The 14510-nt window shown below is 25.9% G+C and overlaps 3 protein-coding genes across 3 annotated transcripts in view; all 3 read right to left on the bottom strand.

Annotated features, from left to right (window-relative positions):
• Positions 1 to 1767: 1767 nt before the first annotated feature.
• Positions 1768 to 11716, bottom strand: LOC108689779. Its single transcript, XM_018196715.1, has 11 exons — positions 11355 to 11716; positions 10771 to 11106; positions 10338 to 10542; positions 9954 to 10109; positions 9650 to 9691; positions 8079 to 8434; positions 7833 to 7918; positions 3559 to 3883; positions 2438 to 2639; positions 2068 to 2223; positions 1768 to 1818 (listed from the first exon to the last, which is right to left on the bottom strand). Exons 1-11 carry the CDS (start codon positions 11714 to 11716, stop codon positions 1768 to 1770), a joined length of 2277 nt encoding a protein of 758 aa, XP_018052204.1.
• Positions 5869 to 8290, bottom strand: LOC108689838 (odorant receptor 4-like). Its single transcript, XM_018196783.1, has 5 exons — positions 8079 to 8290; positions 7583 to 7918; positions 6904 to 7105; positions 6488 to 6643; positions 5869 to 5916 (listed from the first exon to the last, which is right to left on the bottom strand). Exons 1-5 carry the CDS (start codon positions 8288 to 8290, stop codon positions 5869 to 5871), a joined length of 954 nt encoding a protein of 317 aa, XP_018052272.1.
• Positions 11717 to 12670: 954 nt separating the features above from the next.
• The window catches only part of LOC108689778 (odorant receptor Or1-like), a 2714-nt gene continuing 874 nt past the window's right edge, over positions 12671 to 14510 (bottom strand). Inside the window, exons 3-6 of the mRNA XM_018196714.1 lie at positions 14167 to 14502; positions 13808 to 14009; positions 13445 to 13600; positions 12671 to 12724 (exon numbers count right to left, since the gene is read on the bottom strand). Of these exons, the coding sequence (XP_018052203.1) occupies positions 12671 to 12724; positions 13445 to 13600; positions 13808 to 14009; positions 14167 to 14502 (748 nt within the window). The remainder of the gene's footprint in view (positions 12725 to 13444; positions 13601 to 13807; positions 14010 to 14166; positions 14503 to 14510) is intronic.

The following is a 14510-nucleotide window of genomic DNA, read 5'->3' as shown; positions in this document are numbered from 1 at the left end:
AATCAAAATAACATAACATATTGCAATATTCCTACAAAACAAAACAAAAAATTTTGCCTTTATCTCGCAAAACGAAATTTATTTCAATAGAAAAATATTTTCTTATATTCTCTAAATATAAAATTTATTGAAAGTATACAAATAATACAAAAATTTAAATATACAAATAATACAAAGAATTTAAATATTATTTACAACGTTAGTAATATTAACAATCTGTGGGAAAAAGTCTTTAAGAAAAAATGTGATAATTTTCTAACTTTTCTTAACTTTTTTTAATAATTTATGTTTATAAATTTAATATTTTAATTATTATATCAGCAAAATTTTATAATTGCTTCAATAATTCAAATAATTCAAATAATTTTTCAAATTAAGTATAAATCAAGATATAATTTTGTACTTACTGAATCAACTTGTCAAATTTTCGTCGAATTTCAATTTCGACAGATACTAATGGTTTAAACGTTCCTTCCGTAAGATTTTGAATTAACTCCGCGAAACTCTCATGATTCATCCATAGATTGAATATTTTGTAGCATGCAGCGAATATGGCCAACATCGTGTATACAGTATTAGTAAAATCGTCTGGATTATCGGCGTTCAGAACAATATCCATAAATTGGGTGAATGTAAAACTATACATAAGACTAATTATTAATAATGTATAGGCGTTATATAATATATGTTTTCTGAGTGATGTCCACGAGAACGGTCGCCAACATCCAGCGATTGTGAGAATTACGAGTGTAAATTTCAGCGCGTCCATACCCTCTATATAAAATGTTCTTTAAATTTCTCAATAAACGCCTCTTTTCTTTTTTAAAGCAATTTTCACAATTGCATTAATCTAATATGAACAATAACATGATTAACTATGTAATTTGTGTATAACGTTTTTGAGATGCTTTTTGTGTACTCCTTTAATATATGTGTTGCGTAATATTGGCGTCAGGAGTTCGCTGTGGAAATATAGACTTTATAGCGTCTATAGCTTGCGATATTTTTATTGAATTTTCCCCTCGAGTAGTAAGTAACATCATTATTGTAATAATAAACCCGGAATAATGTATTCCGTGAATTGACATTTTCGTGAGAATTCCAATCTTATACCTGTATAGTAGTATAAGTTATTGATAAAAGTTCAGAGAGAGAGATGTATGGAATGTTGATATATTGTTGTACTTATCCATTATACAATATTTTATTCATTGTTGTCGCTGTATGCGACAGTTTTATTTTTCCTTAATTGGTATTTCAATCTTTTTCTCGGTACGTGTATGCATTTTTTAATAAGTATAAATCAATATGTGTGTGCATTTTTTAATAAGTATAAAGAATAAGAAAAGCAAAGGCTTTAATTTATTCATTTACACAACTGTTTTCTTTATTTTTTCTGATGTATCTTCTGAATTGCTTCTTGTACACAAATGTTAATCCAATTTGTTTGATGATCTTTCTTTGAAGATCTTAATTTCCTGTATCTTGTAATTTTCTGATCGTATAATATATGCTTTGTAATTTTTTAAATACTTATAAAATCTAACTCTATGTATATTTGAATTTTTAATAATAATCATTTAATAATAGTCTTCAATTTTTATGATAAAAAACAGGTAAAAGCGTAATATCAAAAAAATATAGATAAGCAAAACTTCTTTATTTATATGCGTAATATTTGAAACTTGCAAGACATTTTTACACTTGACGTTCCTTGATACTTATATTTAAATACTTTCTATCCTTGCTTAGCCATTATCATTATTCTTATTTTGTTTGTTTAAGTATATTATATACTGAATACGACATCTTAAGAAGCTATAGAATATATCAATACGTAATTACGTAACATTATTTAACTCAATTGCTTACTTCTTAATAAACCGGCGGCACAAGACACTTGTTTTTCCGCTAAATTCTTAGCTAAATTAGATTCTTGCTATTGTATTAGTTACAATACTGACAGAATCAGCAGATAATATGGCAAGAATTTAATCCATCTAATAATTCAACAAGAAAACAAGTATCATGCCGCGCAACTTTGTAGTTGTAAAAATATTCTCTAACCTTCACGAATGAATCTAGATTCACCGTAAGAATATGGGCACTAGAAAATTCGATTGGTATCAGAGAACGATTCATAATCATTATAAGGTTTTCTCTTACTTTTCGATGTGCTGTTATCCAATCCATTCCGAAAATTTCATCGGAAAATTGAATGCTCTACAATAGAAGTTATCAGAAAAATATAGTTACATATGTAATATTCCTTATTGCAACTATAAGTAATATTTAATATATAATATATTAATATAAATGTTAAATTTAAATTTAAAATTATGTTTCTTATTCTATTATTGATGTGATGCTGGGATTTTGTTATCAACATTTTTTTATAGATCAAAACGCATTTAATATATATACACAAAATCAATACCTTTAATTTTATTTCGTTCCCGTACCAACAATAAATAAGAATTTGCGAACACATACAGATTGTGTATAACATCAGTGGAATATATTTTGGGCTCAATGTGGTTTTCGCCAATCGATAAAGATTAGAACATACCACTAGCATACTTGCGATGAATTGAACGGCAATTATAATTCTGAACTTTTCATTTATCGTGTATGCAAATCTAGAAAAAAGAATAATATTATTATCCTTGAAATGATTATTATTGCTCGTGACTAATTAAATATTATGATATTTTGAATTGAGTTTAACAATTATTATCTAATTGATAAATAAAATTCAATAATATTCAAACGCGCATAATTGTAAGTAAAATATAAAAAAACTCTGTATTCGTGCGCGCGCGCTACGTTGTATGTTCTGTATCTTAAGATTAAGAGAAACATTTAAGTATATAAAATTCTATACAAACACTAACTTGTAGATATGATTGTGATGACGTACACATTCAACCAAATTGCCTCGATTGCGCAAGGATTTTCTCACACGACACTCTAAGATCTTGATTTGGCAATAAATATGTAGCAACAATCCACAAATCATTATATCGCAAGCAACATTCACGATCGACGCAGCCGTTAAGCTCATTAATTGACGAAAATATGTGAGATAATACACTGTATCGGACCACTCGAAGGGTATCCATTCTCTATACGCTAAATTTCCTTGTCGGAAATCCGTAAGCAAAGACGTTAAATTCATGCAGCCGCACGTTATCTCAACAAAAATCGTGTAGATTATAGAATTGGTCCTGCAAAATGACTATGGAGGCTGGACTAATTCACGATGATTTTGTTTTGTATTTTTCTCCTTTAATTAAAAAGAAAGAAAAAAATATATTTCCTACTTCTTTTGTAAAATAACAAAAAGATTTTGTTTATTTATTATTTATTTTATAAATAAAAAGCATCTTGTATTTGCCGTTTTTGTCAATTAAATTTAAAAAATGCAAAATAATTATATAAATATGTAACGCTAAGATATTACAATATATATTAGAACTCTCTCTAATGTAAACAGAACCATGAGACAATAAAATTAATGCGAATCTTTTTATTCCTTAAATGAAAGCAACTCCTTACCGTATTATGTTATTATATTTTTGTCGAATTTCAATTTCATCTGATTCCAACGGTCTAAACGGTTTCTCAACCAATGCGTCAGTTAATATCTCGATATTCTTGCGATTTAGCAATAGACTAAGCATCTTGCAGCAAGCGATAACCATGGCTAGCATTATGTAAAAAGTATCCGTGAAATCGTCCGCATTATTGACATTCAGGATAATATCCATAAGTTGTGGCAACATGAAAGTGAGCAATAGTAAGCACATGAAAATTGTATATACATTATACATTGTCCGTTTCCATAATGAAGACCAGGAGACTGGTGGCCGACATCCTGCTACTGTGAGGATTTTCAATGGAAATTGCATAGCTTGCATTTCTTGAAATATCTTTTATTCGCTCTCTAATTTAAAATAAAACACTTGTTTTATGTATACTATATATATATATATATATATATGTACTATTGCATATGCTTACACAAGAGACATAATTATGTGATGTAATTATGAAAGATATAGAAAATATTATCTGCTTAAACTAAAATTTTTTTAGATAAATAATTTTATTTAAAAAAAAACAATTTAAAATATTTATACGAAAATTAACTAAATTTATTAAATTTATTAAATAATAACATTGTGTAATTTAGATTTTATTTTTATTTTTTAATCTTATATATATTTTTTTTATCTTTACGCAATTTTACTTTTTATAAACACAAAATATATTTATTGTTGTGTAGAAAGCAAAATAATCCAGATATATTTAACACTGTTTATTGTGGATGATGATTTATACATCTATATCTAGGCGAAATAGGTGGGAGGGAGGAAGGAAGGGACCTTGCCTTTGTATGAACAGTAGCCTTCGTATCGTTCACTGGAAAACTTGACTTCATTCACTTTCTTCTCATTGGCTCAATTAATTTTGAGGAATGCTGAAGATTAAAAGAGTGTCTATAATTATATAACGATTTTCATAATCAGTCGTGACCGTTGTCATAGTTATCAAATTAGACATAGATTGTCCGTATTATTTTTCGTATTACTTTTACAATAATTTGTGGCACGGAACATTTTATATTGTAAATATAAGATTGGTAATTGAATTAACTTCAATCACTTGTATAATTATCTAATTTATTTAATTGATATTGAGTAAGCAAAATAAATATTGCGCAGAAATGCATTTTATTCATTAACTTTAGAAAATAATATTCAATGATATAAATAACATACACAAATAAAAAATTTCAAGTAATTTTATATAAATAAAAAATTTCAAGTAATTTTATATAAACATTATACATTGATTTTAAAGCAATTTACGGAACTTCGACAAATCTTACATGTCTATAGACACGCAACAGTACTTTCTGCATTCATTGTTCTCTTTGTAGCCCGTAGCAGAGAACCACATATGTCATCATAATAATTATATGTATACGTAACTTGTAATATATTCCGACTGGTAATAATACTTTTGTAAAATAATATGCATAGTTGTGTGTCTTTTTTGCGACTTTTATAAACTGTTAGGTAATACATTAAAATGGTTTAAAGAAAAAGAAACTTGTCGACAACGAAATCTTTAAACCATAAATTAAGGTGTGTCACCATGAAATTTTAATGTAAGTAATCTATACTTACATATAAAAAACATGGAATTTATTATTGTCGTCAGTTCCACCTCTGACTGTCATTATTAATTCTGTTACTCATATTGATCGATAATTCTGGCAGGATACAAGCGGTTAAAAGAGCTTATTAAATATACATATATGGGTAAAGCGAATATACATGCTGTAATATCTGCAGTTAATTCTGAGCTAGTCAAAATATTGCACAGAATTGCATTTTATCTATTTATTTTGGAAAATAATAACCACATATATACGTATATTTTGGAAAATAACCACATATTATATGTATATAATAATAATATTATACGTATATAAAGTGAGGAGAGGAAGAGAGAGAGAGACAGAGAGAGAGAGAGAGAGAAAGTGTCGAAAAAATCTTATATTGAAAATTCTCCACATTGAAAATTAAATAAAGTAAAAATGTTTAAATAAATAAATAATAGAAGTAAAAATGAAGCAGTATAAATTATAGAAGATTGTAAATAAAAATTTAATGAAAAAGAAGCACATAATAATCAATCATTCTTATTTAATTATTTGTTATCTTGTCTTGTTTAATAATTTATTATATAATAGATAATAGGAAACTTAAATGATTAATAACATTAATCATACAGATAACTTAATTAGAAAATACGATTCCCTAGTTTCTATACTATCTTCCATTTGAATTATGTTGTTTATATTTGTTGTAATATATTATAAGCCGAGTATGACGTTTTAAGTAACTGTAATAAAAAGGTAAATCTTTTTTCAAATTTATTTTGTAATTGCTAATTTTGTAAAAAAATATTAAATTATATTGCCAAATAATAAAATATGTGTAATACATAATTACTATAATCTCCAAAAAGATTTATGAAGTAATTAGCAGTGAAAAATATAAAAAAAGCTCATCAAAGTGCTTACATCAGTTGCTCGAATGCATAGAAAACTCTTTATTTCCATGTGCATAATAAAACAAATAAAATAAACGTTTCGACTCTTCATTTCGGGGCTTTATTAATAAATTGAAAATATAAATCGAAATTATATAAGTAACGCAAATTCCAAGATAGTGACAGATTCCCGACAATTTAGCTCGTTTTTCTTTATCCAAAGAAATTAGCTTTTATATAAAAAGGATAGTATGTAATACAATAGTATAACATGATTTAAAAAATAAATCAAATGTTTTTTGAATGTCATAAATTTTTAGTGTATGAATTATAAAAAATGATATCTATTACATTTTTAATAAAATGTATGCTATTATTAATTCATAATTAATTATTTAAACAATAGACTTGTTATACTCACGCTCACGAAAGAATTAAGATTCATCGTAAGAATGTACGCGCTAGAAAATTCAATAGGTATTAACGATCGATTCATAATTATTAATAAACTCTGTTTTCTGTTTTGCTTCATTGTTAACCATCTCATTCCAAAGATATTAACGATGAGTTGAACACTCTATATTAAACAATATGTACATAAATTAAAAAACGTTATACAAAATTCTTAAAATGGAATTGCAATTAATATTTTCTTATATCAATTACAGAATTTTTTATTGTTAAGATAGTTTTTCGTAAACTGAAAATTTTATTCCTAAAATCGATGGATGGAATATTTGTAATAAGATTAACAATTTTATATCTAGAAAGTTTTCAATATCGTAAATATTGAATAAATTATATAACACTGCCTGTTCAGCTTTCTGAAATATGCACCTTTAGTTTTACTTCGTTTCCATACCAACAATAAATGAGAATTTGTGTGAGCATGGAGCATGTGTATAATATCAATGGAAAGCATTGCGCAATCAATGTCATCTTTGCTAATTGATACAAATTGGAACATACCACCAGTGTGCTCACAATAAATTGAATAGCGATAATTATCTTGAATTTTTCATTCACCATTAATGCAAATCTGCAAAATACAAACATTTATAATATACTTATTTATTTAAAATATAAATTTATTTGAATATAAATTTTTGCATTCAAAATATTTTTAGAAGATATTTATACAGAGTAAAAAATTTTAAATATAATGAATCGAATACTATAAAAAATACGAAACAAAAAATATGAAAAAACATTTTAGACAATAGTTGTATGGCTTAAAAGGGTACAAATAATGATAAAATTAATTTTTGAAAAAAAAATTTTTCGTAGTCATATCTCTATCTTTTTAAATGGAATTATATGATTTATATATATATATATATATATATATATATAATTCCTCTAATTATTTTGTTTATAAAAATATAAACACTGTACAGGCCGAATACTCAATAAGAATTAAAATTACGCCAATGTGGCGTCATCGTCCATTTGCTTTTCAATTTTCCAAATATTTTCTCACTATTTTACAATCTGCAAGATTGTCAAAGAAACTAACTTAAATATACAATCGTGCTGACGTACACATTCGCGCAAATTGTTTTGGCCGAGGAAGTTCTTTTTCAACCGACACTCCAGTATTTCGAGCTGACAGCATACGTGTAATAATAAACCACAAATCAGACTGTCGCACGCAACATTCACCATAGAGCCAATAGTCGAGCTTATTAATTGACGAGCATATATGATATAGAATATCACCTCGGATGTGTAGTTATACGGTGTCCACTCTCTGTACGTTAAATTACCTTTTCGAAAATCGGTGAATAATGATGTCAACATGACGCATGCACATGTTGTCTCGACTAAAATTGTGTACCATAATGTATTCGTTCTACAAAATAGATGAGCAGATTGTTTTTTTATATTTTTCATTAAACATTTTACATTAAATATTTTTCTTTGCGCTATTATTCTATATAAATTAATTATTTTTACTAAATTTTTGAAATATTTTTATACATTATTAAAGCGAGAACTTTTTATATACTTACTGTATTGTTTTGTCGAATTTTTGGCGGATTTCTATTTCGTCAGCCTCTAATGGGATAAACGGTTTCTGAGTAAGAATATTGGTTAATATCCCTATATTGTTGCGATTTATCAAAAGACCGACCATTTTACAACAGGAAATAATCATGGCGAGCATAATGTAGAAAGTATCCGTAAAATCGTTGGCATTGTTGACGTTCAAAACGATATCCATAAGTTGTGGCAACATGAAGGTGAAAAGCAGTAATATTATAGAAATGGTATATATGTTATATATAGTACGTTTACACAATGAGGTCCATGAATTTGGTGGCCAACATCCCACAACCGTAAGAATTTTTAATGTAAATTTAAGAACCTGCATTTTCCGTGATTTAATGTCACTTTCAATGTTAATAACGTTTTATTAAATTATTCTTATTGCTGTAATTTATGTAAATTGTACGTGTGATTAAGTATATTAATATCGATAACGTTTCCTCCTCTTAATTAATAATATTATTAAATACTAATAAACTATTCTCACAAAATATTAAATGTTGACTGATTATCATATACGACACGCTCTTTCGACGAAGATATTTGTTTAACATATAAGTAAAATAATACAATAATATAAATAAGATTCACGTGTCATATGTGAATGTACTTAATTTTGTAGAACATGAGAAATTTAAGGTACAAATCAATAATAAAGTTTCTTCACATATATAAAATAAAAAGGTTTTTTTCTTTGATATAGTATCATGAACCAACTTTGCGAAATTCTATGCGACGAATCTCGGAATATCTATAGCCTCATGATATGACTTTCTGGAAGCAATACTGCTCTTCCCCTCCGCGCTTAATAACTATATAATTATCGTAATACTAAACTCGCAATATCATTCCCTATTTTCCTGCTACGGTTTGCATGTACGTACATTTTTATCAAATACAAACTTTATATGATACTATACTTTATATGATACAACTATGTGATATAATAATACAGCGAGAAGAAAAAAAAGCAGTAAAAGAAAGCAGTAAGTCGTAGAAACTATTAATGAACCATGAATTGTTTTATCTTTGTAAAATCGTAATATAAATAACCCACCAATTTACTTACTTATAGTAAATATTTATCAATGTTGTTGACGCTGCATTTGCCATTCGTCTCAAATTCTAATTTCTAATTCTATTTCGATTTGAACAGTCATAATCTCTAACAAAATATAAATAGGAAAAACTTTTTATAAATGCACATGCATCTATATTTATTTTGGATCTGTTGTGTTATACATGAACAGGATTAATGGTATTTCTTATTATACATATATTGAAGCATCTATTTTTTTTAATTAAAAAAAAATATTCTCAATCTTCTCCTCAACATATCGTATAAAAAAAAAAATTATTAAAAATAATTATAATAGAATACATATAAGCAATTGTCATTTATTTATCCATAAATGAAATACCAGTTGTGATACAAACTTCTACAGATATTTTTATTAACAATAAGATGACGTATTGGAAAACATTTTAGTAATCTCAATTTTTTCATTTTGTCTTTTACTTACGATTTCTATACTTGTTTTAATATATTATAAGCAGAATATGATGTTTTAAGTAACTGCAACAAATGTATATAAATCTTATAATCCATTTTTTTTACAATTCTTATCAGTCTAACATACATAAACAATATATTATCTTCGTAAACTTAGTGTTGTATCAAAATTATTTTTATATATATTTTTATATATATTAACTTCTATATAAATTATTCATTTTCTTATTTTCCATAGTTAGATAAAATATATTTTAACCAAAAATAAAATTTATTATTAATTGCGCTAATAATAAATAAAATTGAAAATTAATTTTTTACTAACCCCAACAAAAGAATCGAGATTCATAGACAGTACGTAAGCGCTGGTAAATTCTATTGGTACTGCTGCACGACTCATAATTATTAATAAATTTCTTTTCAGATTTCTGTTCATCGTCATCCAATTTATCGCAAAAACGTTGTCGAGTAGTTGAATGCTCTATATTTCAAACATACAAATTATCAATTAATTTTTAAAAATTAACAAATTTAATTATTTTGAACCATAAACAGTATTAATCCATTAGAATTAACAAATTTGATTACAAAGTTTGTGTATTATTACATAAATTTATTTACTTAAAATTTATTGACTTTAATATTAAATTATGTATACTTTACTGGGTTTTTAAAACCAAAAAATGCGTAACAACTTAATTACGCACACCTTTAACTTTACTTCGTTTCCGTACCAACAATAGATGAAAATTTGTGTCAACATACAGGACATGTATAATATTAAAGGAAGATAGCTCGCATTTAAACTCGTTGATTTAGTCATTTGGTATAAATTGGAACATACTACCAATGTACTCACTACAAATTGCATAGCAATAGTCATTCTAAATTTATTGTTTAATCTGAATGCATACCTGTAAAATTTATTACATAAATGACACTTTTCAAAATTTTTCAAGAGAAAATAAAATAGAAGATAAACATTATAACAATATGCAAAAAAATGTTACCAAAATGCTTCGAATCAGAATAAAATATACAAATATATAACAAAAAAATTTTTTTTATTAATGTGAGATTTTTTACTTTTACTTTTTTAGTAATATGTATATATTTGCAGAATATAAGATAAAACAACTAACTGCAATATACTGTCGTGGTGACGTACACAATCGCGAAGAGTACCGTCATTCGATACTTTGCTCAGTCGGCATTCTAAGATCTCGATTTGGCAGCAAATGTGTACCAACAATCCGCAAATGAGACTGTCACAGGCCACATTAACGAGTGATCCAGCCGTCAGACTAATAAGTTGATGAGCATATGTAAGACAAAATATGATGCTAGACGAATAATAATCATATGGTAGCCATGCTCTATATGTTAAATTTCCTTTTCTGAACATCGTGAATAAAGATGTCACAGTTATACATGCGCAAGTTGTTTCCACCAAAATCGTATAGTAGAGTGTGTTGATACTGCAAACTGTGGAGATAGTTACGCTTATTTATGTAACACAACTTCTAATATTTAATTATTAATTATCAAAATATAAAAATACTTGTAATTAGATGTTATTATTTAGTACTACGCGTTTATATATAATTTTCGTATAAAAAAAACAAAATTTATAATAGTTTTTCTAAATTAATTATTAATAAATTAATTATTAATTATCAATAAACTTATTTTTTAAAATAATCTGTAATTATGCGGTAAAACTTACTATATAAGTCTATCGAATTTATATCGAATTCTCATTTCGTCCATTTCCAATGGTCTGTATGGTTTTTTGATGAGTACATTGATTAACATATTAATATTCTTTCGATTCACTAATAAACTGAGCATTTTAGAGCACGAAACAACCGATGCCATCGTGGCGTATAAATTTTCGGTAAAATCTTCGGCATTGTTAACATTCCAGATAATGTCCAAAAATTGCGATATCAAAAAAGTATACAATAATACAATCATAAAAACCGTATATGCATTGTATATTATACGCAAGTAAAGTGACGAACATGATTGTGGCCGCCAACATCCAACAATCGTCAGAATTTTGAAGGTTAATTGCAAGACATGCATCTTTTATTTCACGTTAAGTCGTTTTCTTATATTTAAATTTCACTTAAATTTTTGTACAGTAATTGCAAATATCATATAGAAAAAATTATTTGCGAGATGTTAAAAAATATTTTGCACAAAATTTTATTTACTTCAATATTTCTAAAACTATGGCATCTTTAAAATAGATTAAGAAACAACGAATAAGACATTTTCTGAACGACAATCGTGAAACGTTTGTGTCTCTTCTTTTCTTGAAAGATTCTATAGTCTCTACTATTATGTTATTATCATAATAGTAGGGACTATGGAATCTTTCAAGAAAAGAAGAGACACAAACGTTTCACGATTGTCAGTCGGACTTGAATCATTGATCCCATAAATATATATTTATTGTTCCGTACGATAATAACAGTCTCTAAAATACAATGTTTATATTCTCTTTTTAGATAATGTTTTTATATTTCGTTACAAATATCACGTAAGAAACGGAAAAATATGAATATTCCGACTATTTTATCATAAATTAATAACTACTAAGTAACTCAATTATATCTGCATTTCTCAAGTTTAAAAAAATATCATTTGTCATGACCACTAAGTGTGTTGCTAAGTCGTTGCTATACATGATTCTATTTCCGTATTGATTTCAGGCACAATGATTTCTGACTTTCGTTAGAGGCAGATATTCAAATATATTACATTTATGAAATGTCATAAACGACAGAATAGGTAAGAAAGTACAAAATATATAATAGATATAAAATAGATGTTAATAAATATAAAATAATAAGGAAAATGTGCAACAAGATAAATACATTTAGATAATGTTTCTTTATTATTTTTAATCAGATAATTTGAATAATAAATGCTAATTATAAATACTAACAGTATAAATATACACTTTTTCCTTTTTTTTAGCTATTTTAAGATTTAATTTCATGAGTATATTTTTGCCATCAATCTTTTACAGAATTACACCCGTATTTTTTCAAGTAAGTTGTAAGTGGAATACGACGTCTTGAGTATCTAGAATTAGTGTATAAACACTCCTAATCTTGATTTAAATATATTCTGTAATTAATAAATTTAAAACTAATTTCACTAATAATATTAGATGTATTAGACTGTTGAATATTATTATATTATACAAGATGCTGAATCTGTTTTTGTTATTCCAAATTTTTATTTCTTGTGCATAATACAGTTTATTATTTAAATAAAATTAAATAGTTAAAATTTGCTTAAATTCAAATTTTTAGTTTATTTTAGTAGTATAATAAAGCTATATATATGAGCTGCATTTTTCTAAAATGCATTTTGTTCAAAATTTCATTTTTGAAGTTAAAGATGACATAATATTCAATGTTAAGAAATTCATATTTTAAGTTATTTCATATCATATTCTGAAAGCATTTTTATACCATCAATTTATGTGCTGAAAAAAATTTTGACATATAAAGTACATTATGTTCTGTAACTAGACACAATTAATTATTTAAAATTTTTAGCAACTATTTAGCAATTTTAAACATTTTACATCTTATTAAATGACTAATTGTTATTTTCTGTAAAGCACGCAGCTTTCTTGTAATTTTCTTTCGTGTCTTTGAAAATTATAAATTTTGGACAAAACATATTTAAAAATTCTACTCCTCATATATTATAAATATCTTAAATTAAAAACATATTTAAATATACTTGAAAATAGAATTTGGTGAAATTAGTTTCATTAATATCTATACTAACACCCATAAAGGAATCAAGATTCATAGGAATAATATAAGCACAAGTAATTTGAATAGGCACAATTGTCCGCCTCATTATTATTATTAGAGATTTCTTTTTATTTTTATTCAGTGTTAGCCACTCCATTTCGAAAATGTTATCGATCATTTGATGACTCTGAAATATATAAAATGTATCCATGGATGTAATTTTTGTTCAAGAAATGAAAGATAATCATGTTATTAATATATACCTCTTAAATATTGAAATATTTTAACAATATTATACCATTACATTTGTTATTAAATATAGATTGAATAAATTTGACATATTATTTTAAAGCATTTATACTTACCACATTTACTAAATTATCTATTACCATACCTTTATTTTTACTTCATTTCCGTACCAACAATAGAAGAAGATTTGTGTTAACATGCTAGATATATATAATGTCATTTCAATGTATTTGGCTTTTGTAGTTGTTTTGCTTATTTGATAAAGACTAAAGCATATTATCAATGTACTTGTTATAAATTGGATAATAATTATCAGTCTAAATTTCATATTTACAATATACGCAAGTCTAAAATTTAATTTTGATTATGTAACGACATATTATTAATATTTTACATATTTTAAAGTAATAAATCTGATAAAAACAGTATTATGATAAGAAGTATAATTTAAAAGCTGTGAGTATTACATAAGAATTTCTAAAATTTATAAAATTATAAGACAACCTGATGATATGATAATGTTGATATACACAATCGCGAAGAACATTAGAATAAGATATAATTTTTTTCAAGCGACAAGTCAAGATTTCAATTTGACAACAAATATGAACCAGTAATCCACAAATGAGAGTGTCACAACCAACATTTATGAATGCTGCGATAGCCAAACTTATCAGTTGATGTATATACATCAAATAAAACAGTATCATTGATGAGTAATCAAATGGTAACCATGCCCTATACGTTAATTTTCTATTTTTAAAATTCATAGATAAAGAAGATAAGATAATACATGACATTGTTACAGCTCCCAGGTATACAAAGCGCCGAGTATTAATTCTAAAATA

This window comes from Atta colombica, unplaced genomic scaffold, assembly GCF_001594045.1.
Source record: "Atta colombica isolate Treedump-2 unplaced genomic scaffold, Acol1.0 scaffold277, whole genome shotgun sequence".
In the NCBI taxonomy this organism is placed as follows: Eukaryota; Metazoa; Arthropoda; class Insecta; order Hymenoptera; family Formicidae; genus Atta; species Atta colombica.
Note: the sequence above shows the minus strand (reverse complement) of the source record. Positions and strands in the feature narration are given on the sequence as shown.

Excerpts from the sequence above, each read along its gene's own strand:
- LOC108689838 (XM_018196783.1), bottom strand. The coding sequence starts at position 8,290 with ATGGATATCGTTTTGAACGTCAACAATGCCAACGATTTTACGGATACT. Across the intron at positions 6,644-6,903 it reads GAAACGAAGTAAAACTAAAG|AGTGTTCAACTCATCGTTAA; the intron begins GTGCATATTTCA and ends TGTTTAATATAG. Across the intron at positions 5,917-6,487 it reads ATCTTAATTCTTTCGTGAGC|TTACTTAAAACGTCATACTC; the intron begins GTGAGTATAACA and ends TTTTTATTACAG.
- LOC108689779 (XM_018196715.1), bottom strand. The coding sequence starts at position 11,716 with ATGCATGTCTTGCAATTAACCTTCAAAATTCTGACGATTGTTGGATGT. Across the intron at positions 11,107-11,354 it reads AAATTCGATAGACTTATATA|TATCAACACACTCTACTATA; the intron begins GTAAGTTTTACC and ends CACAGTTTGCAG. Across the intron at positions 8,435-9,649 it reads CTTATAATATATTAAAACAA|GTTCTTAAATTTACATTAAA; the intron begins GTATAGAAATCG and ends CGGAAAATGCAG.